A 25,285-nucleotide genomic window follows, 5' to 3' on the forward strand; every position below is an offset into this window, starting at 1 on the left:
AAATAAATAATTCCAGGCCCCACCTCAGACTTTAATTTTTAAAGGTCTCCAGATGGCTTTAATATACAATAAGTGGTGAAAACCAATGGGCTAGGTGATCACTAAGGTTACTTCTCACAAAACTTCCTAATTTTATGATTCATTGTATTCTGGCATAGTAATGGTTGCTAGAGATAACAAATCTCTCAGTATTTCCAATGTCCTGGAAACTAGATTGCCCTTAAAGACTGTTTCTGCTCAAAATTGAGAACATTTCCTTATCTGTACTCCAAAATTTCTGTATTATGAGAATAATTTATACAAAGAGACATATATATATTATTCATTTGAGTGTAGCATATACATTAAAAGTGATACAGATTCACCTAATTCTTAGACATTAATGACCGTTCTGATCGGGAAGCACGTTCCTTCAGTGCACATACATTTTAAGGACAGTGTACTCAGAAGCTATGTATTAATTTTTTCAGTTCAGTTCAGTTCAGTTGCTCAGTTGTGTCTGACTCTTTGCGACCCCATAAATTGAAGCATGCCAGTTGAAGTGATAATGTAGCTATTTTGATTTTGAATAAACTGACTGTCAACATCCTGAGATTTTATAATAAATCTCCTAAAGTGTGTCACTTATTCATGATAAACACTTTACATATTGATGTACCATGAAGCAGTATAAACAGTTTATAAAAGACTGATCTGAGAGGAATATTTAGCTGTATTGGTATTTCAAAAGATACAAGTTTGTTTTCTTGACACAGTTTTGAAATGTGTCACTGTGAGTTATTGCTGTCAAGTTTTTTACTAACAACTTTTCATTGGAGTGAATGGATAATCTTTTTCTTTAATTGTAAATGCTAAATAATTGTTTGCTATATTACTTAGTTCTCCCATGAAATCAAGAACCCAACAATGAATTCAGAGCCAAAGAAATATCATATAAACTCTTAGCAAATTGGGAAAGGCCTCAAATAAATAGTAAGCTGGGAAGTAATAGATTTGGGGTCTTGTATTTTCACAGAATTCTGTGCTTGTGAGTATGTATTTTCGAGTACTTGTGACAGGCAGACTCTGTTCTTCTTTTATCCAGCCTAATAATAGGAAGAAGGAAAATAGGTATAGATGACAGCTAATGGCTAACATGGGTGAATGTAGGTGTAGCCAACAAAGAATGTGCTGGTTATATGAAATTTCTGCAGGCCTAGTTATTTTTGAAAACTATTTGAAAAAAAATTAGTGTCCAGAAAAGACACTATGAAAAAAAAAAGATGTGATTTTTCAGTATCACAATTTTGTGTTTGTTTCTGACGTCCTCAGTCTGTTAGTCTTATTATATCTTTAATGTTCATACATATTTCATTGTATTTGCTTGCCCCATTGATGACAAGGTACACTTAATAACTAAAAATAATTCACAGTTATACCATTAATCATGGCATGCAAATCTCTGAAATTAGAAGAATAATGTGACTGCTGGAATAGTCCACGTGTTTTAAAACCTTGTTCTGTGCAGACTAAGGAAGCCGTTTTGCTTCACATTATCTCTACCACCATAACAGTTTGTTTTATAAGGTCTCCCTGAAATCAATCAGATACATGTGCCATGCTTTCAAAGAATTTTGTACAGTTGGAATAGCTATGAACTGTTTGGAAATATGGTGACATATATGGTTTTTGTAATAATAGTAATGTGTATGCTAGTGATTTTATAATATCAAGAGGTTTTATGAAACAATATAAAATTTAACATCTGATGGCATCACACTTATTATTACTCAACTCTTGGAAGTGACCAAGTATAGAAGTTGCTAGTTACCCCTCACCTATCAAAATTTTCACTCCTACCCATCATCATATTCTGGTGTTCTGCCATCAGATGCATTATTTGTGTTTTATGACTTGTGTTAAACTGAAGAGAACACATCAAACTGTACTCAGTCACTTTTATTATCTTAGTTTAATCAGATAAAGTCAACAAAGGGATAATAATTCCAAAGAAAACTAAAGACAGAGGTTATGTAACCTTAAGAGGGGACCCATCAAAAGGGGCCCAGTGAGATTAGAAACATTTCATGCTTGGGGGGAATGAAAGATTAAAAAATGGAAACCAGTGTCACTTACTTCCCAGTTTTGCCTGGGGCTGGATCAGGTCAGCACTACATCATTGTACAGAGCAAAGTAAATTGACCTACTTTTCTAAAGATGTCATATAAAATTTACATGATCTTCAGAGTATGGCAACATTGTATTGAACATAGACTATATCTGACAGTCAAAGGTTAGTGATAGCTAACATTTTTTGAGTAAACAAGCTTTTGCTACCTAAATATAAACACGCCACTTTGTCTCTTATGAGGCCTTATTTGCAGTAAAGTTTTTTTCCTGGTTAAGACTTTGTTTTGGTTTATTGGTCATAGCTACATAATGTGAAAAGTGTAAGTATCGGACTGCATCTTGAGAGTAGAAATACTGCTTTCCAGGATGAATAAGCTGCTATCCAGGATGAATAATGCAATGTTATGCTTTAAAAATTGTCAGATTCTCTTAAATGTATCATTCTTCTTTAAACTTTAATCTACTGAGATAAACATTTTTTATTTGGCCTTAACTGTTTGTCACAAGAAGATAGACATAAGAGATAGACAGTCAATTATATATATATATGGTTCTATGACATCATGAGAAAGAAAAGAGACCTACCAAATTTTTAACTGACTCATATTAGCTGGCTAATACTTAGAAGTACTCGGGTAAACTTAGTTATAATTTTTATGTGCCTCTTCCCAAATATAGTCTATACTTTCTCTTTAAAAAAAGTTGTAACTAACAGTATTTTGAGTCATGAATATTAATGATATCAAGTCAATATTAAAATAAAATTAATGAATGTTAAACAGATATTGCATCTAAATACCAAAATAGGGATAGTGTGAATTATATTCTACAACTCAACCTGGAGGTCCAGCTATCACAGTGAAACCTCTGTCATTGAAATAGACTGCATTCGTATTTAGCCCAATAGCTTTAGGCATTCATAGATATAGAGTAGGTGAAATAAAAAGTACCTTATCAAAATTAACATCAAGCCATGTGTTCTGCTTCTGGAGTTTTAGAGTCATTTTTAACATAGATAGTAACTTGGTTTGAAATTTAAGCACACATATACACACAGGTTTGCTAATCGGAGAGTTTCCATGCCTAAGGGAGGGGAGGTGACAATTGGTGCATTCAGTATATAACACGTGTAATGATAATCAAGTTGATTGGTTGAACTCCATAGCTTTTTTTTTTTTTTTTTTCCTTCCTCTTCTTGTGGAGTAGTTCAGTCGGGGGTGGATTCTCCCCCATCTTTAACCCCCTCAAGAAGGCGTAGGTTGATACCATTTTTATTGTTCTGCTGGGGTGGGAAATAAACCATATGCTTTAGAATTTTGAATGGCTACACCAAAGGGAACATTGAAGCAGGCCCTCTTTCCCCTTTCCTACCAGACTTTGAGGTGGAGTTATTCTGCTATATGTTGTAGCAGACTCCAGGTTAGCTTAACGCTTAATGCCCCACCCCGGGAAGAGAGGTGGGTGGGGATGGGGGGAGCAATGTCAAGGGCTTCAGAGGAGCTCGGGCTGAGTGAAGTGTGGAGTGGGAAGCTTCTGTCTGAGACCCACCCCTCCCCTGGATACCAGGCAAAGGCAATGAGAGTCGGAACCAGCTGATGCCGCTGCTGCTGCTGCTGCTGCTGCTGCTTCCCATTTCCAGGGTGAAATTTTCACAGCAGCTAATTCTAAGGGGAGGGGGAAAAAAAATCCCTAACCAACAGCGGAGAAGATTCTATCACCCAACACGAGCTATCTAACCTTTTAGGCAGGCTTTTCAGAGAAATCCTCGTTTTAAAAGCCAACATTCACGATCCAAAAATACGGGACGGGAATCAGAGCTGGTATGAAATGTGAAAAGCCTCTTTACACTCTGAGTGTTTGAAACGATCCGATGAGCATAGGAAGTGGCTGCCAACGCTCTGGCGGCTGCTCGTGCCGCCGCCGCTGCCGCCGTTCCTCGCAGAGGGCTGGACAGAGTCAGTCCCGGTTTCAGCACCTCCGGCGCTGGACAGCTCTCTGCACGCTGCACCGCCGCCCGCCTGCTTCCTCCAAACACTCTCGCTTTGCCTTACTGGAGATGCATCTAAATTACGTCCTATTCAACAACAAGTAGATTTTTTTTTTCCTTTTTCCTGTACGGGAATTACAGTAGACGATTCTCTCAATTAAACTGCATTTGCTTCTTTACGGAATTGGCCGTCAGGCGTATTTATCCCGATCTTCCCCCCACACTTTGCAGGAACGATTCTTTGGGAACGTGGTCCACCCAGGGATGTAAAACTGTGCTTACCGATGCATCCCATACGAAATGCTTATGTGATCGTCTCTCTACCTTCGCCATTTTGGCTCAGCAACCTAGAGAAATAGTAAGTAACAAAGGGAAAACACGGCTTTAATGCAAAGGCAGGGACGTTGTGGAGAGTGTTTCTCCAGGGAACTGCATTTTAAATGGGGAAATGGAAAATGTTGCAGGGTGGCAAAATTGGGTTCATCTCCTCCTTAGCTACAGTGGCTTGGTGAAATGAATTCTAGTTGGTGTGCTATAACTAAATTCTACTCAATTTTATGTCTTCTAACTTGAAATTTCTGCAGTATAGTTTTAAGTATGTAGTCCAATCATATTGCTAATATGCTGCAAACTTTCAAATAAAAATAATTGTCAGCTTAACCTTTATTTTAGAACTCGAAATCTGTTCTGGGGGATTTGTAAGGATACTGTTAGTAGTAGAATGAAGACCCCAGACACTATAGCCAAACACATTGCATATCTGCATTGGATATTTTCAGTACAGGTTTTCTGGGATGTCCTTGGGTATTTATTTTTAAAACATTAAATGAAGTTTTTGTGAAAGTATGGACTATCAGAAACTGTAAAATCATTCCTTAGAAGTATATAGGTTTGCAAAACTAGTTTCTGAAACAGGCAGCTATATAAACTGTCTGAAAGAAAAACAATATCCTCATCAAAGGTATTTTGAAAAATTATTTCAGAAATTGAAATGGTAAGATATAATTATTAAGATAAATGTGACTTTCTGTCTAAATCTGGCCTAAATATGCATCACTCTTACTTATTTTGATAACCAAAAATATCTATAAAATTCATTGTACATATCTAAGATTAGGAACACACTTGATCTTAAAGTATATTTCTTTAAACTTCTAATACTAAAAATATGAAAAAACAGTAGATTTTACTAGTTAGTACCATGTTAGTGTCTGAAGAAAGAAATCTCTCAAATCAGTGACTGCTTGTGATCTTTATACATTTTTTAAAAAACATAAGGTTTTACTTTTCAAGGTCATATATTTAGAGAATGATATTGACTGTGAAAATTAACTCTATAGTTTGTTCACAGAAAAAAGAATCACAAAATATATTCTAGGTCTTATATCTGAAATTTGATTTTCCTCTATATTCTAGGAGGCCAAGCTACTGAAATTAAATGAGAGGATACTTGACTTAAAGCAAAGTTGTCAAAAGTCAGAAAGTTTGAACATTTTAAAATATCTAGTTACCAGATTTGTATAACATAATGGATTGTAAATAGGAGGATCAAGGTACATTTCGCTAAAAGCACATATTGTAAAATAACTGAACTGTTGTAAGTTGAAGAAAAATGAATACTGCTTCAAATATCAGCTAGAGAAAATTTAACACGTTAATGCTGACCAAGTTGTAACTTCAGTGATTTATTTTAGAAAGCAATAAGTGGGTATATGCCACAATCAAGCACTGAAAACTCTTAAGGCCTTCATTACTTCACAGTGGGAGAGAGGGAGTAGCTAGAATTAGTCATTTTAGGGGTTGAGAATATGTGAACAGAGTGGTTACTGGATAATTATCTGATTACTATAACAACTATATTGGCTATTTTTGAGTGTTAGGATAGTTTGGTTGAGTTTAGAAGTTATTTTAATTTATTTTAAAAATCCTCTTTCTCTCTCTCTTTTTTGTGTGCTTCTTTTGTTTAATCTGCAGATCATGGAATCCTCCAGTACACCTTCAGTTACCCTAATCGTAGGCAGTGGCCTTTCTTGCTTGGCCTTGGTCACCCTAGCAGTTGTCTATGCAGCGTTATGGAGGTATGTAATCAGTTAACACACTTCAAATGGAATGCTGTTATTCAGAGTTAAATCAGAGAATATGATAACTGCTATATGTCTCATGTTTTCTTGATTTACTGAAAAAAGTACCTTTAAAACAGCTATAATTGCTTTGCTTGAACTATAATAAATGAACTCAAAAGTGCTAAGTAAGTGTTTACTTAATTTTCTTCTCCATATTTTCCTATGATAAGAAAATAAGTGAAGCATACACACACACATACTCAATTCAAATGATGGTAGTCTTCAACAAGTTGCTTATCCCCAAGTATTCTTAATACCCAAAATTCAGTCAATGTGTGGTTTATACTTATCCCAACTGCTATTGAGTTTGAGAGTTTAATTGATACAGTCAAATTAATTTCTCTGTTATAGAAATATGGTCTACCAATTCTTGTTTTAAACACATAAAGTCAATGTGTCCCAGACAATGAGTAAAATCTTCTATAATATTAATATATTAACATAATAAATACCATAAAGCTTTAGAAAAGGTTTCTTGGTTGAATGTTTCCAATAAGTCAGATTTTGACAAACTGATTAAAAGAAGTCAGAAAAAATACATAGACAAGAGGAAGTGATTGAAAAATACTGTTCCATAATATATGAAACTGCATCTGCTTGATATTATGTGAAAATATAGTATTTTCCTAAGATTTTTCTTATTCTATTAATGAGAATATTAGACTTGTAAGGCTTATTATGTCTACTGACATATTGTTAGCTAGTATGTAACAAAACTTCCCAATAAATTTTTAAATGTTAAACATTTTTATATCCATTTTTATTAGTTAAAAATATTCTAAAAACAGTTGCTATATTAATAACTAGATAATTGTATATTATTGTTTGAATACTTGAAATATTAAAATTGCAAAGATTGCCAGCCCTAGTATTTTACTTATCTTTCACTTAATACAAAAAAAATTCTATCCAAAAATTAATTATAATTTATTAAAGAAAAGTCATTTGATTGACATCTATTTTTCGAAAAAAAGTTTTTTGTTACATTTTTTACTCTTTTGAAGACAAAAGTTAATTGTCCAGGATAGTATATTGTCAAAGATATTAAAATTTTTATGCTTCATACAAAACTAAAGTATGTATACATTCTTGGTCTGTTGGTGTAGATAGGTAACAGAAGTTCTGCCTTCCCATGAAGGGTAGTGAAATGCTAAGAAAGACAATCTAATAATCTATGATCAGTCTTATGAAACGAAAGAGATGCTTGGTCTAGGCATAGCATAGTAGACAGTAGAATCCTGGGTTCAGGGCTCAGTCAATCAGGCATTGTCCTGATAATATAAGAGCAAGACAGGCAAAGACTGGAAAGAAGCCTTTCTCTCCCATAGTTGCCTAAAAGGTTCTTCTAAGGAAATGAGGCAGTGTTTACAGGCCAGGATACTAGGTAATGGTATCACAGTTCATCAATAGCATCATAATTCATATTCACTGAGATATTCAGGACTAAGTTCCATTTCTCATTACATGGAGTTCAGTCACCAGTTTCACCTTTTCTTCACACCTCAACACATATGGCTAATGCTAGCACAAACACTGCTGGTGTAAATGATATAAAAAGTTTATCCAAGAAGTATGGGATTAATTAGTCCCTAGTAAAGTTTTCTGTAGTACAGAAAATCCAGGAAAATCACCTATTGTAAGAGTTTTCCAGGAATTACCAGCTGAAAGTATCTACCCAATTTTGACATGACACTTAGAAGTATAAAAGACAGTACCCAGAAAAAACATAAATTTGAATTCCTAACAGTTAGTGGCCATCAGCTCATTGTCTACAGGTAGAAGAATTGAAGTAATATTAATAATTTGATAGAAGTTTCAAGATTCAAAAACTATTGATATTAAGTGGCTCTTATAGCATGAATGCTCAGGATCCAGCTGCCTTTTTTTTAATTAAGAGATTTATAATTTTTGCTTTCCTAATATATAAAATGTGTGAACATCAGAATTATTTTATATATAATTACTACTTTGAAATGTGTTGATGTCTCGCATAGCTTATTAGAAATGTTCATCAAAAAATGAATCCACTGTGACGTTCTCTCCACCTATAAATATATTCTGTGGAGTTATGTTATTATATCAAAGAGCAACTGAGCATGTCTTTCAGCCCATATATTGAAATGATGCATTCACAAATTTTGTTTAAAACATAAAACATTTTTATAAAAAGTTTTCAAAGTTGAGATAACTAATAAAATTTTAAGGCAACAATACTACAAAGGAAATGAAAATGGAAAAACTCTGCAGGTTGGTCAGTCTAGGTCCTTATTACCCTGATTCTTCTATTTACTGACTAAATAATATCAATGAAAACTTTTAAATAACATCTATGTACTTGTGGTGTCATAGAAGCCTTTCATATCACATAAAGGGTCAGTTTGTGCAGTCCTTAAACTTTTTGTGATACATATCCCACCCACAAAATAAGAAGCAACTTAACATTTGATGATGTTTTCAGTATCCCAGTGTGTGGTTTATTATATTTTTAGATATTGATAATGCAGGGACAAGATTAAGCTACTCTTGAGCCCATTTTTATTTTTTAATTGAGAGTCAACTTAGGCTCCTTCTATGTTCTGTGAAGAAAGGAAGTTTCTCTTATGTTAAAAATTGCTTTTTATATTTTATTGTTACTCTTGTTTCTGTTCTGCACTCTTTTCGGAACTATGTGGTGGAATGTAGGGCCTCTGCCTTCATATTCCTCACAGCAGAGAGAAAGAACTTTGATAGATTTTACTTTCTAAAGTGTCTCCTGCTCTCTCGCACCTGCATGTAACCTGCACAGGGAAGCCCACGCCTGCTGTGGACAGTGATTTCATGTTCTAATACAAATCGAACAGTCTCAAATACACAGCAAGAACAAATACATCTTTTTTTTTTTTTTTTTAACTGGCACTCAGTGATTTGCCACTGGGTACAGGAAAGCGAAATAGCTACTACCCTGTTAGGGTAAACAGCTGGTAGAATATTTGATTCTGAGCAGTTTTCTCCATGAATTACATTCTTGATGCACTTAAAAATTATGTGACAGACCGTATATAAACTCTTCTTCATAAGGGTAAAATATGGCTGCTGCTAAGTCGCTTCAGTCATGTCAGACTCCGTGCAACCCCATAGACAGCAGCCCACCAGGCTCCCCCGTCCCTGGGATTCTCCAGGCAAGAATACTGGAGTGGGTTGCCATTTCCTTCTCCAATGCATCAAAGTGAAAAGTCAAAGTGAAGTCTCTCAGTCGTGTCCGACTCTTCGCAACCCCATGGACTGCAGCCCACGAGGCTCCTCCGTCCATGGGATTTTCCAGGCAAGAGTACTGGAGTGGGGTGCCAGATGCCAAGTAATTTTCTAGCCTAATGATGAATAATTTGTGGACCGGGGTTAGTTTTTAGCAATAAAGATTCCTTTTCTTTTTTCTTGGTTGGAACAATTACTCAGGAAAAGAAAAATGTAAAGAGTAACAACCTAAGTACTTAAAAAAACTTGAGACAGTGACGTAGTGGATGAAAATGTAGTTTCATGAAAGTGAAAGGGATCTTTAGCAATAAAGATTCCTTTTCTTTTTTCTTGATTTCTGGAACAATTACTCAGGAAAAGAAAAATGTAAAGAGTAACAACCTAAGTACTTAAAAAACTTGAGATAATAACGTAGTGGATGCAAATGTGGTTTCATGAAAATAATGGCATCTTTCTAGTAAATGGTGTGGGGCTGGGGGGATATTTCAGAATTTGTCTGGATTTTTTTTCTTTTTGGTTCTAGAGTTTCACCCATTGATGAGTCTGGTGACAATTAGCATATTATATATACATATATAGTAAAAGTTCTTATACTAATTTACATAGTTCAAAGAAATTTTTTATTTCTAGTAAAAAAATTGTATGGTGATAACAGAGGTACAACTTAGCCTCTGTCAGAAATGCCATGTTGTCTACAGTAAGGTCTAAAGAAAAGAAAATTTAAAGGTCTTTTGGATATCACATGTCACTATAAAATTGAGTTTCAAAGAATAATCTTTCTTTTTTTAAATTAATTTATTTATATTAATTGGAGCCTAATCGTTTTACAATATTGTGGTGGGTTTTGCCATAGTCTTTCTTAAAAATGATTGGTTTTTATATGTTTTCTCATGTAAAGCCTGCAGCTTAGTGTATCTTTTTCTGGATGAGTTCCGCCAATTTGTGTAATAGAGAATTTTTCCTCTTTCCTTTGAACTTTAAAGTCGGGCACTCTTTCTCTCTCTGGTTAGGTACATCCGCTCTGAGAGGTCCATAATTCTAATTAACTTCTGCCTGTCTATCATCTCATCCAACATCCTCATCCTGGTTGGACAAACTCAGACACATAATAAGGTATGGTTGGTGATGATTTTGATTCTCTTTCTGTGTTTATGTTGTGACCTAAAGTTGCTTATTGATAATCTAAATGTTTTTTCTTAATAAAATGGGGAATTTCTGACAAAATTATTTTTAAAAGTAAAAATATCTTGTTCTGAATAAAAGTATTATGTATTCCAGTATAGAAATACATGCTTTTGACTTAATTTCTTGGGGATTGAGAGGCTGTTTATAATAGTAGAAATATGTGTTTATTAAACATTATATCAAAGCTCTATGAGTTCAAAACTTTGAAACATCAAAAGCACGAATTTTTAATTCATTATCCTAATTGTAATAAGATTTCCTGTGTTTTGGCCTAATTGATTAACATTTTGATTCCTAAATTCAGATGTAAATTGCTAACAAGTGTAACATAGCTCTCGAAAATCCACTAAAAAGCTTTTTTAGACAATAATCGAAGAGAACATTAGGTGAAAATGACTCTACATGTTATGCCCTTCAAAAAAATTTAACTAAAAAGTAGTTTTACACTTCAACAGTATTGTAGTTCTTTAACTGAATAATCATTTTCAGCAGAATGTAAAAATGTATGACTTGAGTTAAATAACTGTGTGTTTTGAGGAATGATTGTCAGTCTTTTTACAATATGACTTTGAAATACATTCCAAGAAACCACTAATAGAAATCTTAAATTAAATGGCCATAATCTCAAAGAAATTATGTTGAAAAATGCTTTGATAATATTTGTCAATTTGGGCCTGTTCTTAATTTTTTTCAAATACTAAGGTCAATAATTGAATTTTTTCCCTATACCCTGTTATTCTTGGAACATCCAATATACTTTTCAATTGGTTCTTTTAATATATTAGGTATTTGTAGGACAGATATCAACATCAGAAAATTATAGATAGTTTTATTATTTTACTAAACTTGCACTCCTTAGAATCTGATTCCCACCCAAAGGATCTGATTTTGGGTCTTGAGAGTCCTGGAAAACTACTTAGATGATTCTGATGAAGATTTGTTTTGACCTGTATTCTGTCTGGGCTGCAGGAAGACTGGAAGACAGTGAAGGGTCAGACAAACAAAACAGGGAACAGCAGTAAGCGTCCAGAAAGGGGCCCTGCAAAAGTAAAAGGCGCATCCACCTTTCATGTATCTGAGTGCCTAGGGTTTGTTCCCCCTGCCCCATTTCTTTCCTTTGATGAGATAAGAAAATGCAAAGTTTATTAAAATATATTTCAGGTCTCCCTTCTGACTGTTAAACATAAGTTTGCAAAGAAAGGCACCGGAAAAGGAAAGTCAGACAGAAAGGCCAGAGTGAGGAAGGTGCAGTTGAAACTGAGAGGAGAAAGAAGTGTGAGAAGCAGCCAGCCAAGGGGACGCTGGGCGCCACAGGGCAGTGGGGTGGGCTCAAACTAGCTGGGGAGGAAAGGAGAGAGGGGCAGTGAGGGGGAAGGGTGCGGGTGTAGCGTGGGAGACACCCACCCCCCAGGGGCCTGGAAGTCAAGTAGGGTGAAAGTCCTCAGTCGTGCCCGACTCTGCGAGTCCATGGAATTCTCCAGGCCAGAATGCTGGAGTGGGTAGCCTTTCCCTTTTCCAGGGGATCCTCCCAACCCAGGGATTGAACCCAGGTCTCCCACATTCCAGGCGGATTCTTTACCAGCTGAGCCACCAGGGAAGCCCAAGAATACTGAGCAGGCAATCATCGCCCACATCACCCCTGTTCTTACTGTTCCCTGAGCAGGATCTTAGAAGAACTCCTATACTTGTTCTCACCTGGTCATAATTCTTTTAACTCTTCATCTTTGAACCTCCCTGCAAAAGGAGTTTCCCTCTGAAGCAGAAGTCACCTACTGGATCTGGGCACCAGAAAAAGTTGAGCTAGAGTTAGCTTTAGCTGGTGGTTGAAGTTGGTTTTTTTTTCCCCACCAGAGCCTCCCTTTCTGTCATGTTTTACCCTCCAAACACTCTTATTTCCCAACATCATGGTCTTCCTTAGGAAATATGCTGTAAAAACTGTTTTATACTATGTGCCAAAGTTTTTACAAGTTCTGAGCCAAATGGTTTGACTAGTAGAATTTCCCACGAGGTTTTCTACATGTTGTAATGGCTATTGTCTATGTCTTTTGGATCATTGCTGTACAATACAAAGACAATGTTGGCCACACATGCCTGCTACCTATCTGATAGTGATATGTTAGTGGCCACTTTAAAATAAGTAAAAATAAATAAGCCAAATCAATTTTAATAATGTGTTTAACTCAGTATATCCAAAAGATGACCATTTTAACATATAAGTAACATTTTTAGATGTTAATACAATATTTTAAAACATTTTTTAATGAAGTGTTCAGAATCTGATTTGTATTTTATACTTATAGTACATCTCAGTTTGAACCCGGTGAATTTCAAGTGCTCAGTGGCTACATGTAGCAAGTGAGTCCTATGTTGAATAGGTCTAAATCATAGTAATACTTAGAAACTAGAGTAGTCTTGAGAAATTCCATTCTACTTGCCCATTTGGGCTTTTCCAGTTTCTCAATGTCCTGTTTTTTGGTTTTTAGTTAGAATGTCTTTTGGATATCTGTGATTATTATAACATCAAAGGCAAAATAAGACAAGTCTAATTTTATTTTTCATTTCTGATTATGCAGCATGACTGACATTGGGCTTGGTTTTAAAAAAAAAAAGTCAGCATAGTTTTGTTTTTGCAGAATAGGTTCTATGTGGTTTTGGGATCCTGGTGGTTCTGTTCCAGACAGACTGTGCTTATTTCTGCTCCTACAGTTGTTTATGCTTGTGGGGAGGAGCGGGTGGTAAGTGGTGGTGGTGATGAAGAAAATGAAAAATTATGGGTTTTTTTCTCATGCTATGTTAATTTTGCTTTATTAAGTCTGAGTAAATGATCTTCTTAGCTTAGGATAATCCACTATGGAGTGACTTTGAAAGAAAAATGTAACCCACTAGGATTTTATTTGTAATCACTCTCAACAAAATCAGGTTTCCAGGGGAAATAATTGTATATTTGATTATGATACACGTGCTGAATTCAATTTAATCGACCTCACTTTATTTTTTATGTGAAATAGCAGTTTGTGAAAAGCTATACCTGCTTCACTGTTATGAGATCAATGATTAAAAAAAAAGAAAACTTGCAAAATGAAATATCTGTATGAACTTATGATCTGTATAAACTTCAAAAGAATATTTTTAAAAAGTAATATATGATCAGTGAGTACAGTGTATTTTTTAGGTTGTGTGTAGGATCCCATCACTGCCCTGGGCATTTTGTAATTGATCAAATTCCTATCTTTTATTTCCCTGATAAGCTCTGACTAATGCTTTACCATTCCATACTTGGAAACATCTGAGAGGATTTCTTGATGAACAGGTTCTTTGGTATTGCCTCTGAGAGGTATCATGGGTAGTTTGTGTTGAAACTGGTATTTGATGCTGAGGTCCAGAATAGTTTTGAAGTGTCAGACTGTGATTTTTCTCTAAATTGCTTTCCGAATTATAATTGATTCAATTATCTCACTACTGAGTATCTCTGCCTTCTTTTGAGTTGGGATAGAAACAAGCTGAAATGATCCATTGTTTAAAATATGATGTATTCAAATCTTTGAACTATAGATTCAATTGCTGGCAGCAGAGAGAGGAATCAAATGCAATTTCTTATATCTCTTCTTAAAATGCAGTGATAAAATGTAATTATAACTGACTTCGTTGTATTTCAAGTTATCTCATAAAATGTCTCTGCCCTTTGATTTCTTTGTGCATTTTAAATTTCAACCAGGATGTTCTTTTATCACTCAAATGTTGTTTATTTTTAGAATTTCCTTTGTACTTTAAAGTATGCAAATGTTTTCTGTTGAGCCATGTAGATTATTTTGGACCTAGTATTTTGGAAACATATTTTCAGAGAATAGTTTTTTTATCAGAAAAATGTATACCTATCTTTTTCTAGAACACTTTGAGATGATTTATCTTATTAACCATTTCATAGCATTCTTTTCGGAGGAGGCAGTGGCACCCCACTCCAGTACTTTTGCCTGGAGAATCCCATGAATGGAGGAGCCTGGTAGGCTGCAGTCCATGGGGTCGCTAAGAGTCGGACTCGACTGAGTGACTTCACTTTCACTTTTCACTCTCATGCACTGGAGAAGGAAATGGCAACTCACTCCAGTGTTCTTGCCTGGAGAATCCCAGGGACGGGGGAGCCTGGTGGGCTGCCGTCTATGGGGTCACACAGAGTCAGACACGACTGAAGTGACTTAGCAGCAGCAGCAGCATTCTTTTTACTGATGGAAGCCAAAATTAGCAAAATTGTTATTTTGGTTATATAGTAGTGAACACCCAAGAAGATTCTGAGAGAGCTTCTCCCCACAACCAAAAACTCAGTACCAGGTTATAATGAAAGCAAGCCAAGTCTAATTTCAATCAGACAGTCAGGTATTTATTAGATAAACATTTATTAGCAAATGAAGAGCAAAACCTGTTCTGTAAACATAGTGAAATTGTGGGTCTCTGTCATTTTAGATACTTTCATCACATCTTATAAGCACACTCCCTTGAGGTGGACAGAGCAACACTCTAGAAGCAGGCATCTGTGCCTTTAGTCAGCATCTTTCAATCAGGAATCCTCCTAACCCATTGTCTGGACTCAGTACACCTGGGGATAAAACTATGGGCCTCATCTCTAAAAGGTACAGGATATAGGCACCAATGGAATCTTCCATTCAGTCCATTTAGATTAAGACGTTTAGCTATAATATCTCATCTGCATATGTCGACTACCTTTATGTTCACCAAAGGGAAGCCACTGATACATCCACCATAATAATTGCCTAGACACTAGTTCATCAGTAAAAATCAATCTTTTGTATTTAGCTCATAATTGAAGTGTTGACTGTGGACAGATCTACCCAAATCAAAAGGTCTTTCAGCTGACTCTGCTAGACTCTGGAGTATGACCCTTTCAAATACAAGGTCAGCTGAACACCTTGTTCTGTGCATTCCTAGACAGCTCCTAGAATTAAAGATTAAAATAACAGGCACCAATATAGTATCATACCAAGAACACCAACGCGTTATAAAATAAATTACAGACATCCTGAATAGACATCCTTATTCTAAAAAATAATAGTTAAATGTAAGAGGGTGAAGATACATACTAACTTTAATCCCAGGAGATCTAGGAGACTTAGCAAAAGTTCTCATTGACAGGTCAAGGGAAACTTCACAAATTATTTCAGATATGCAGACACATCTTTATCACTCTTTGGAAGGAATTTCTCTCATAGTTCTTTATGTTTGGGCCACTGAATTACATAATAAGCCGTGTCTTTTAATTCGGTCTTGCGAAAAATACAAAAACTGTGTTGGAGCAGTTTTTAAAAGTCACAAACTGTACACAGTTTTCTTCCTACATTGGTGCTTACTTCACCTTTATCAATGTTGTCATATTTTTGTTATATAGTTTGTGTAGAGATAATCAGTAAAACTGAGCCAAACTAGAAGGCTGTGATTATTTTAATGGAAGATGTCTTTGAATTGTCAGAACTGTGTTCTTCTAAAATAAAGTCTTGAATTTTAATACTTTCATTGGTTGAAGCGCTCCCTAATTCAGCCATTTCTCCCATGGCTGCCTTTTGCCAGAGACCCACATTCTTCACGCGTTTACTTCCGTGCTTGGCCTCTGAATGTATACGTGTTCAGCTTCTGGGGAGGAATATTGACTGTGTGTTTTCATCCACCAATCTGTCTCTCCTGCTACCCTCTGAAACAGTCTGCCCATCCTTAGGTCAGAGCTCTCCAGGTTTCTCTGGAGACATCCATCTCTTTGGGGTAAAAGTAAAGATCAGGCATTTTAAGCCAGAGGGACCCAAGCACGCTACCTCTCCTGCTTTCTATTTCTGTGATCTTGGGCTCGATACACCTTAGCTTCTTCTCAGTATCTCCCTTATGGTATTTCTGTCAAGGTTACATGACTGTATATATGAGGCACTTTGTAAGACTCCTTAAACAGTTGCTGTGATCATAGTGATGGTGACGATGATGACTCATGGACATACACTGGAGCTTCATATAGCCTTGTGTCAAATTTTCTGTTCACCACTGAATTCCCCCGTTTTGTCTCCACCCCACACTCAAACACATTATATAGAAATGTATGTGTTTTATACAATATAAACTGTATGTGTTTTCTGTCCTCTCCAACCCAGCTACATGTGTTGGAACTCTTGAGAGTTATCTCCTTCTCCCTCACTTGGTAAATCGAATAAACCAGGCCTGGGCCAGGTGTACCCTCACCTATTTCTCAAATCCAGATGTTTGCCTCCATCAGCTATGAATCACTTTCACTAGTCTACTGCTTCCAGCATCATTAACCCCACTCTTTACCTTGTAACACAGGTCATGGAGCTAAAAGTGAAATCTGACCACTCCACTGCCTTGGACAAATATTTGTTATTGTCTCACTTACTACAGAAGTGATTTTCAAACTCTGCTCAGACACAAGAAATGAGCATGTTTTATTTATCTATGAAGGTTTCTAGTCACTGATTTTCTTGCATTAATATGTTGGGGCTCAGGAATAAATTGTATTCAGAAATAGCTCTGCAGTTTATCAAACTTGAGAAATGCTAAACATGACCTAGGCTGACCTTTCCATTTTTGCTCTACTTTATTGACTTTTGTTTTATCACAGTAGCAATACCAATCTACTTATAGTTCATCAGAATCATGGAGGTAGCTTATTTCTTGCTTCCCCCCCTACTTGGAACACTGTTACTCCCCTGCACCCCATCCGATTTCCAAAACATCTTCCTCTGACTCGTACTCATCCTTTGATACTCTTCCTCCTGCGGGAAGTCCTTCACTGTCCTCCACAGTTAGGTTCACCAGCTCTGAGACTCTGTGATTCCTGGTGCAAGACTGCTATCTTGTACTCTATTACCTGTTTCCAGCCAGGTTATCCACTTCTTAGGGCAAGGCTGGGTTATATTCATTCTTAAATTCACTGACAACATAGGACCTAAGTACAGCAAATATCTAATAGACCTTTATTGAATGAATGAGTAAATGCATTTATTTGAATTCATCAGTTAGGCTTGTATCTATGGAGCTAATAGCTGTGGTTAGTTTTAAGAGGATCAGGGTCCCTGACTCTAGACAGAATCTAGGCCAACATGGTGAACAAGACTATTTTCTTAAGGCCTGATTTAAGCTCCAAGTGATTGATGGCTTACTTTAAAGGCAATCTGGTTTCTGGGTTTTAGTTAAAGAAACTCTGAAAGCCCACAAATGTGAATATTCTCACTTGAGAAGTCATGTAAAATAATGTTTTCATCCTTCAAAAGAAATGTGCTTTTTCATAATTTCACTCATAGAAGTCACTTCCTGCCAAGAATGTCCCAAATGCCAGTCTATTTTGTCTCAAATTTGTTTGTGATCTCTGTGGCTGAGGTCAAAGCTTCTTATTTAGATTTTTTTTAATCCCATTTATTGACTTGCTATGATGTTTGTAAAAGGATTTGGATGTAGTAAGCTTACATGTGATTCATTTGAGTCCATTTTGAGATATCTTACTCACTCTACCAGGATTCTCCTGGGCTCCTGAAAACCATTAGACCACGGAACTGAAGAGTAGGTTAGTTTCCTGATTTCCTCTGGCTCCTGGCAGTCAGGTTTATTGTATCCTTTTGGTGTGGGGCTCACAGAGTGGAGGCAGTGGGATTAGAGAGACTCTCTTGACCCACTTCAACCTTCTTATCCCCTGACTCTATGGTTCCAGTTTTGTGTGTTATGAGCCAAGGATCACATTGTCGAAGTCAACTTCAACACAGAGCAAAAGATCAATGTGAAGAATGGGTTTGGAACAAGCACCGGAGATGAAAGAGGAATAATTTGACAATAAGGAGTGACTCAAATGGTTGCAGTATCAGAAAGCAGATTATCTTGAAGGACAAGGAAGCCAGTTTGGACATTCAATTTGTGTTATTGGGTCAGTCTCCAGAGCTGGACAAAATTCCCCAAGAAATAATCAGGGAGACTTGTGTGCTGGCAGGGCTTTGGAGAGTGTCAAACATACTCCAGCTATTTCTGCTCATTTATTCTTAGGCAGTTGTACAGAAATATTTTCCAGATAACCTAGAAACTCCTCAAATTGGCCAATCACTGGTGTCTATCCCAGCCATCCCACCTTAGACCTGGCTTTCATGATTTCTAGTTCTAGAATGCTAGAACATTCTTCTTGCTTTGGTCTGCTCACTTAGCCTTTGTTTGTATTAACATATTACTATGCAAAAGTTCCTAAATGTAAAGGAAAAGCAAGCACCCACCCGATTAAGTCTTTCTCCTAACTGTACAGTGGGTCTGTAGGACTCATGAGGTTAACCCCACATTCTGAACATTACACACATTCAGAGCTGCTTCTAGTATGTAAACTGGATTTGTAGGACATAAAAAAGGGCACTCTTTCTGGGCTGATGAGTTATGAAAGCACTCATGTCTCTCCAGGCTGAGATGGCCTCCAGCAGAGCATCTGGCCTCCTACATCTGCTCTCTAGCCCGCTCTGCAGGCCCATTTCTGTGCTTCCCGGAGCACCCTAGCCCATGTGCACTGGACCCATCCTTGCCTCTGTGCTTACTCTTCACTTTGCCTGATAAAACTCCTACCACCCTCTGGAAGTTGGTAAATCATCCTTGTGTAGCCCTGCAACACCTCCATAGGATGTGGTGGAAAGTCAGTGAACATATTAGTCACTCAGTCATGCCTATCTCTTTGTGTCCAGCTCCTCTGTCCATAGCATTCTCCAGGCAAAAATACTGGAGTAGTATCCCTTCTCCAGGGCATCTTCCTGACCTACGGATTGAACCCAGGTCTCCTGCACTGCAGGCATATTCTTTACCTTCTGAGTCACCAGGGAAGCCCTAGCATGTGGTATATACATACCTCTGTATTTAGCACCAACAACATTATTCTATAACTTTCATTTACTGATCGACTTTGCCCACTTACCGTGAGACCACTAGTATTAGTACTTGTTTAAACGTGGTATGGAATCAATAAATGTTGAATGAATGAAGCTGTGGCTCTATCTATGAAATGAGGGGTCACATAACAGCAGTAAAGTCACTTGTACATTGGGGGACTTATTTGGAATAATTTCAGCCTAGATCAATTTTTATGTTTTTGTTGTTTTATGATGAGAGAAAGAGCTTGAGAAAAATACTAAAGGCTTGTTCTGAGACCTTTCTTTGATAAGAGATGATTAGTTGAATCATATTTTAAGGACCTTGTGGCTCAACAGTAGGGCATCTGACTCCAGGTGCCCTGGAGTCATCTGTTTTCTGTTCAATTTTTAATTTGTTTTTGATAAATTTGGGTTTTTTGTTTTTGTTTGTTTGTTTGTTTTTGGAGGGGGAGACATATCATGGCTGATAATACTGGGTTGTATATTCTTTTGATATACTAGCCTTGCATACATGGAAAATAAATAATTTGGGAGTTCCCTGACATTCTGAATCTCATCTACTTTTTGGTTTAAAGGTCATATGATTTACAATAAGCAATGCCAAGTTCTCCAGTGATTAGAGCATGGCAAGGCAGTAGGAAAGAGATTGTGATTAAGTCTCAAATAATCTTAGAAATGACTTGGTTCCACATTCCTACAGTGTCCTCTCTCCAAAGAGAGCTAAAATATTTTGCAAAATATTGGGGCAGCTTATAGTACTATGGTTTGCTGTCAATGTTTTTTTATTTTTTTTTGGTGCTTACTTGGAAATTTTTTTTATTTAAGTGTGGTTGATATACACCATTAGGAAAGTTTCAAGCATTCAACATACTGATTCACAATTTTTGAAGATTATTCTCCATTTACAGTTATTATAAAATATTGGCTATATTCCCCGTGTGGTATAATGTATCCTTGTAGTTAAGTTTATACATTGCAGTTTGTACCTTCAAGTGCTCTACCCTTTTTTTGCCCCCCGTTCATTCCTTCTCTCTAGTAGTAACCTCTAGTTTGTTTTCTACATCTGTGACTCTGCTTCTATTTTGTTATAGTCATTGGTTTATTTTATTCTTTAGATTCCACATATAAGCGATATCATATAGTATTTGTCTTTCTCTGTGTAACATTTCACTTAGCGTAATATGCTAAGTCCATCCATGTTATTGCAAATGGTATTATTTCATTCTTTTTATGGCTTTTTCATTATTTCGTTCTTTTGTAATTGTGTGTGTGTAATTATGTGTGTGTGTATATATATACACACACATATACACATATACATATATATACATATATATATATACACACACACTGCATCTTCCTAGGTTAGTCGTCTGTTGACGAGCACTGGGGTTGCTTCCATATCTTGGCTATTAGAAATAGTGCTGCTCTGAACATTGTGGTACTTGTATCTTTTCTCCAGATATGCCCATTGAGTGGAATTGCTGGATCATATGGTAACTCTATTTTTAGTTTTCTGAGGGACCTGTATACTGCTCTGCATAGTGGCTGCAGCAATTTGCATTCCCACCAACCATGTACAAGGATTCCTTTCCTCCCATCCTTGGCAACATTTGTTATTTATGGTTTTTAAATGATGACCGTAAGTCAGATTTTAACTTGACGCTGAGTTATCTAAGAGAGAATTTGAGATGTTGAATGATTTTCCAAAAGTACGACAAAAGGTTAAAGAGTGTCTGTTTTTATCTCCTAGAATCAAACCAGCAGATGAATAACAAGTTTATCCCAATGTATGATTTTTTCACTTTCCCTCTTCTTGGTACATAACGTGAAATGGTCAGAAATTTGTCTAATGTCAACACGAGAACTGTGTTGTATCTTTATGACTGATAATGTTTATGAGAATTCTGAATACCTCCCAAAGTACTAAAAAAATGACCCCTTAAAATGAACCATTTTAAATCACATTCTCACAAAAGTGAAAGTCCCTTGAGATAAGATGATAACAAATTTTTCAGTATTCTGTTATGCTAACTCTGTGTCCAAAGAGAACTCCTTTCATAAATAATTCAGAATCTAATTCAAAGGTTTGTAAGTCTGGAAGGTAAAGGGCCATGTGATAAATATTTGGGACTTTGTGAGCCATGTACCCTCCACCACAACTCTTAGCATAGCTGTTGTAGCTCAAAAACTACATCAACATGTGCATTAGGACATGGATGTGGTGGATTCGGCATGAAGTCATCGTTTGCTGACTGTGGGCAATTTGAGTTTTCTAGAAGCATCTACCATACAAGTGAATGGAAGAACTACAATGTCAGCTGAGGCCAATCCATTTTTAGGCTGATACTTTTATGTAAAAATGACCTTCAGTTCTGAATCTCCACCTGCAGAACTAGAACAGGAGAGTTTTAACAGTTTTTGAAAAGGCTTCTGCAGAGATAAAGGAGGGGAAAGCACTTTGAATTCCTTCTTTGGAGCAATGACTAAACCCAGAGTTTCTTCACATATGGTGACTATTGGTTACCAGTATATACAAAATTAGAATGAAATTAGAATCAAATCACTCTCAACCAACCAGGACCTTTTATGAATTGAAGAAGCTGAAAGCAGCTAACAGTCGCCCGTGCATCAGGCAACAAAGCTAGCTTTTTGTAAAAGAAAGCTTCTTACAGTACAGCAATAAGTAGTAAAGCCCCTTTTAGAGAGTGTCTCTTATCTGACAGTCTTGGGCATAAAGGTAACAGCTGACGCAGGAAGGAGGGATGGCAGAGTCCAGCTAATCCCACTGAATTCAACCATAAATGGCCTTTTTCACCTCCCAGCCTCTGGTCCTCACTCTAGCCTAAAAATTGAATAATTATTATGTATATTAGATCATAAGCATTACTATAGCAAAACTTAGAACTAAAGCACAAGCAGTAATGCCTCTTACCAAAAAACATGAATGCATTTGAAGATTAAACTTCTTTTGTGATGCTAGTTGGCTCATTTAAAATCTTAAGCCTTAAAAAAATGAATTAGGCATATGACTGAGTTGCATTTAGGTCCTAACTATGAAATTTAAGATTTATGACATTCAAAATGCATAAATTAAAATATTTATAGTTATCTAGGCTGCTAGCAAACTAAAAAATTAAAGTTTCAACTATAATGTAAAGAAGAAATCATTAGTTTAAGCAGTAGAACTGTATGATAAAATGATCATTTTAATAACATATAATATTAAATTATATGTGAAATTAAATTTCAATTCGCAAATATTCATGATGAGGACCTGGATATATGTTCTATGTCAAACTATAATACACGTAGTTTTTGCATATCTCTATAGATGTGTCTGTGGTAGATGACCCATAGGACTATAAAGAATTTTGAATGAATCTTATGGGTGTCTATTTTACATTCTTATTGTTAATTAAATTCTATTTGTATTTTAAAATGATTTTTCCTAGTAGAAAAGAATGATGTATATTACTTTTACAACATCTAAATTGGTTCTGGTTTTCTGTTTTTTTTACTCAAACAGATACTTACTTTTGTTTCTTTTTATTAAAAATAAGAGCATCTGTTTCTCTGTTTAGAAACTTTTATTACGTATTTTCGTAATTTCTGAAAGAAAGCTGCAAAATGAATCCTGCATACCAAAGGAAGAGCACCTTCTGTAAGATGAAATTGCTGTGAAACAAATTCCCTCCAATTTAATGGCCCTACAACAAAGAATTACTTGCCATCCTCCCAGTTTCTGAGTAACAAATTTGGGCATGACGTAAGTGGGCCGGCCTTCCCTGATAGCTCTGTTGGTAAAGAATCTGCCTGCAATGCAGGAGACCCGGTTCAATTCCTGGGTCGGGAATATTCCCCTGGAGAAGAGACAGGCCACTCCAGTATTCTGGCCTGGAGAATTCCATCGACTGTATAGTCCATGGGGTCCCAAAGAGTCGGACACGACTAAGTGACTTTCACTTTCACTCAGTGGGCCACTGTGCTCAGCCTCTGTCCTGGGGGTGCAGTCAGACGTGAGACCCGCGGTCATCTGGAGGTTGCCTGGCTGGAGGACATGCTGTGAGTTGGCTCGTCCCTGCAGGTGGAGTGGAAGCTTCCTTCATCCTCAGTCTTCAAGCTCTGTCACACACTGGCTCTGCGTCCTTTGTCCAGTTGCTTAACCGTTCTCCACACACCAGCCTAGTGATGTTTTAAAGTTGTAGATCAGACTGTGACACTTGTCTGCTTTAAATCCTTTGGCTAAGAAGTGACGCTTCTCTTCCAGTCCTGGCCCAGTGGCCCGCAGGCCACTCACACGCCTTCACCTCTGTCTGCGGGGCCTGCCCTTGCTCTCTTGCCGTCTCGGGGCTGGGTCCCTGCCCTTCTCTCGGCCTCTCACTCCTGGACCAGCTGAGCAAACCGACAGAGGGCTACAGCTCACATCTAACCTGTTCAGAGACCTTCCTTAGAATGCCACTCCTCAACCCAGAACACTCTCACGTTTTCTTCTCGCTCATTTATTTTTTTCCTTCACTGTAGTACAGTTGCTCAATGCTCTTTTGAAGGAGCTCATTATTTTTCTTCATCATAATCACTATGACTGGTCATCTTATCTTTCCATAAGAAGGGAGGGGACATCATTTGCTGTGTAATCAGTGCCAGTATAGCGCCTGCGACACAATAGCAGACACTTCTCGAATGTTCCTCAATGGATGGAAAGGAGGTCTAGCACTCCCTTCTAGAGTTGGGGATGGGACGTTATAGGGATCAAATAAAATGACACCTGAGACAATGTCTGGCAAACAGCAAGCTTTTACTTGAGGTGCCGTGTACATACAGGGGAAGGTACAGTGAATGATGGAATGGGCGTTACTACCGACATGCATCAAGTAAGCAACACCACAGTCAAGACTGGAAACATTCCCCCCACCTGGAACGCTCTCTGCCTGCCTCCAACCACCTCTGCCAGAGGCCGCCATTGGTCTGGTTTCTGTCATCACACCTCAGTTTTGTCTGTTTTGAAAGTTCATGTAAATAGAATCTAAGAATGAGTGCCTTCCATTCAGCCCTTTTCCACTCGTCTCAGTGTCTCTGAGCTGCACGTTGTGTGTGTTAGGAGTTAGTTATTTTATGTTGCTGAGTGTTATTCCATTGTGTGACTGTACCACGATTTTTTAACCCATTCTCCAATTAAGAGACATTTGGATTATTTCCAGCTTTAGTTTTTTTTTGTTTGTTTTTTTTTTTAATAAAGCTGCTTTAAATTTCCTATAAAAGCTTATGGACAGACAAGAATTTTCATTTCTCTTGGTTAAATACCTAGGAATAGAATTGCTGGGTTAAAAAGAAGTAAAGTATTTTTTTTTCAATTTTATTGAAGTATATTTTATTTACAAGGCTGTGTTAATTTCAGGTGTGCAGCAAAGTTAATACATCTATCCATTTTTTCAGATTATTTTCTCATATAGTTTACCACAGAATATTGATAAATTAGAGTTTTCTTTTTTAACAAAACAAAACTGCAGAACAGTTTTTAAAAATTGTTGTACCGTTTCACACTGCACCAGCAGTCACGATAGTTCGTATTCACCCTTGTGAACATTTAAATTTACATCCTAATAAGTAGTAGCTTATTAAGAGCTTTTAGCTCTTTTTCATGTGCTTTTATGCCATTTTAGAGCCACTTCTGTGAAGTCTCTAAGTATTTCCTTCCTTTTAAAAATTGGATTGTCTTTTTATTATTGCTTTGTATGGAGAAGGCAATGGCA

The 25,285-nt window shown here is 36.8% G+C and overlaps 1 protein-coding gene across 2 annotated transcripts in view; it reads left to right on the forward strand.

The window, feature by feature from the left end:
* Nucleotides 1-25,285, forward strand: part of ADGRB3 (adhesion G protein-coupled receptor B3) — an 888,911-nt gene that overhangs the window by 713,675 nt on the left and 149,951 nt on the right. For both annotated transcript variants that reach the window (XM_086316215.1, XM_086316216.1), the window contains exons 18-20: nucleotides 4,328-4,454; nucleotides 6,071-6,174; nucleotides 10,461-10,563. In XM_086316215.1, the coding sequence (XP_086172341.1) occupies nucleotides 4,328-4,454; nucleotides 6,071-6,174; nucleotides 10,461-10,563 (334 nt within the window). The remainder of the gene's footprint in view (nucleotides 1-4,327; nucleotides 4,455-6,070; nucleotides 6,175-10,460; nucleotides 10,564-25,285) is intronic.

The sequence above is a fragment of the Bos grunniens genome, chromosome 9 (genome assembly GCF_055505025.1).
Source record: "Bos grunniens cultivar Pamir isolate PY7600 chromosome 9, Bosgru_T2T1.0, whole genome shotgun sequence".
NCBI lineage: Eukaryota > Metazoa > Chordata > Mammalia > Artiodactyla > Bovidae > Bos > Bos grunniens.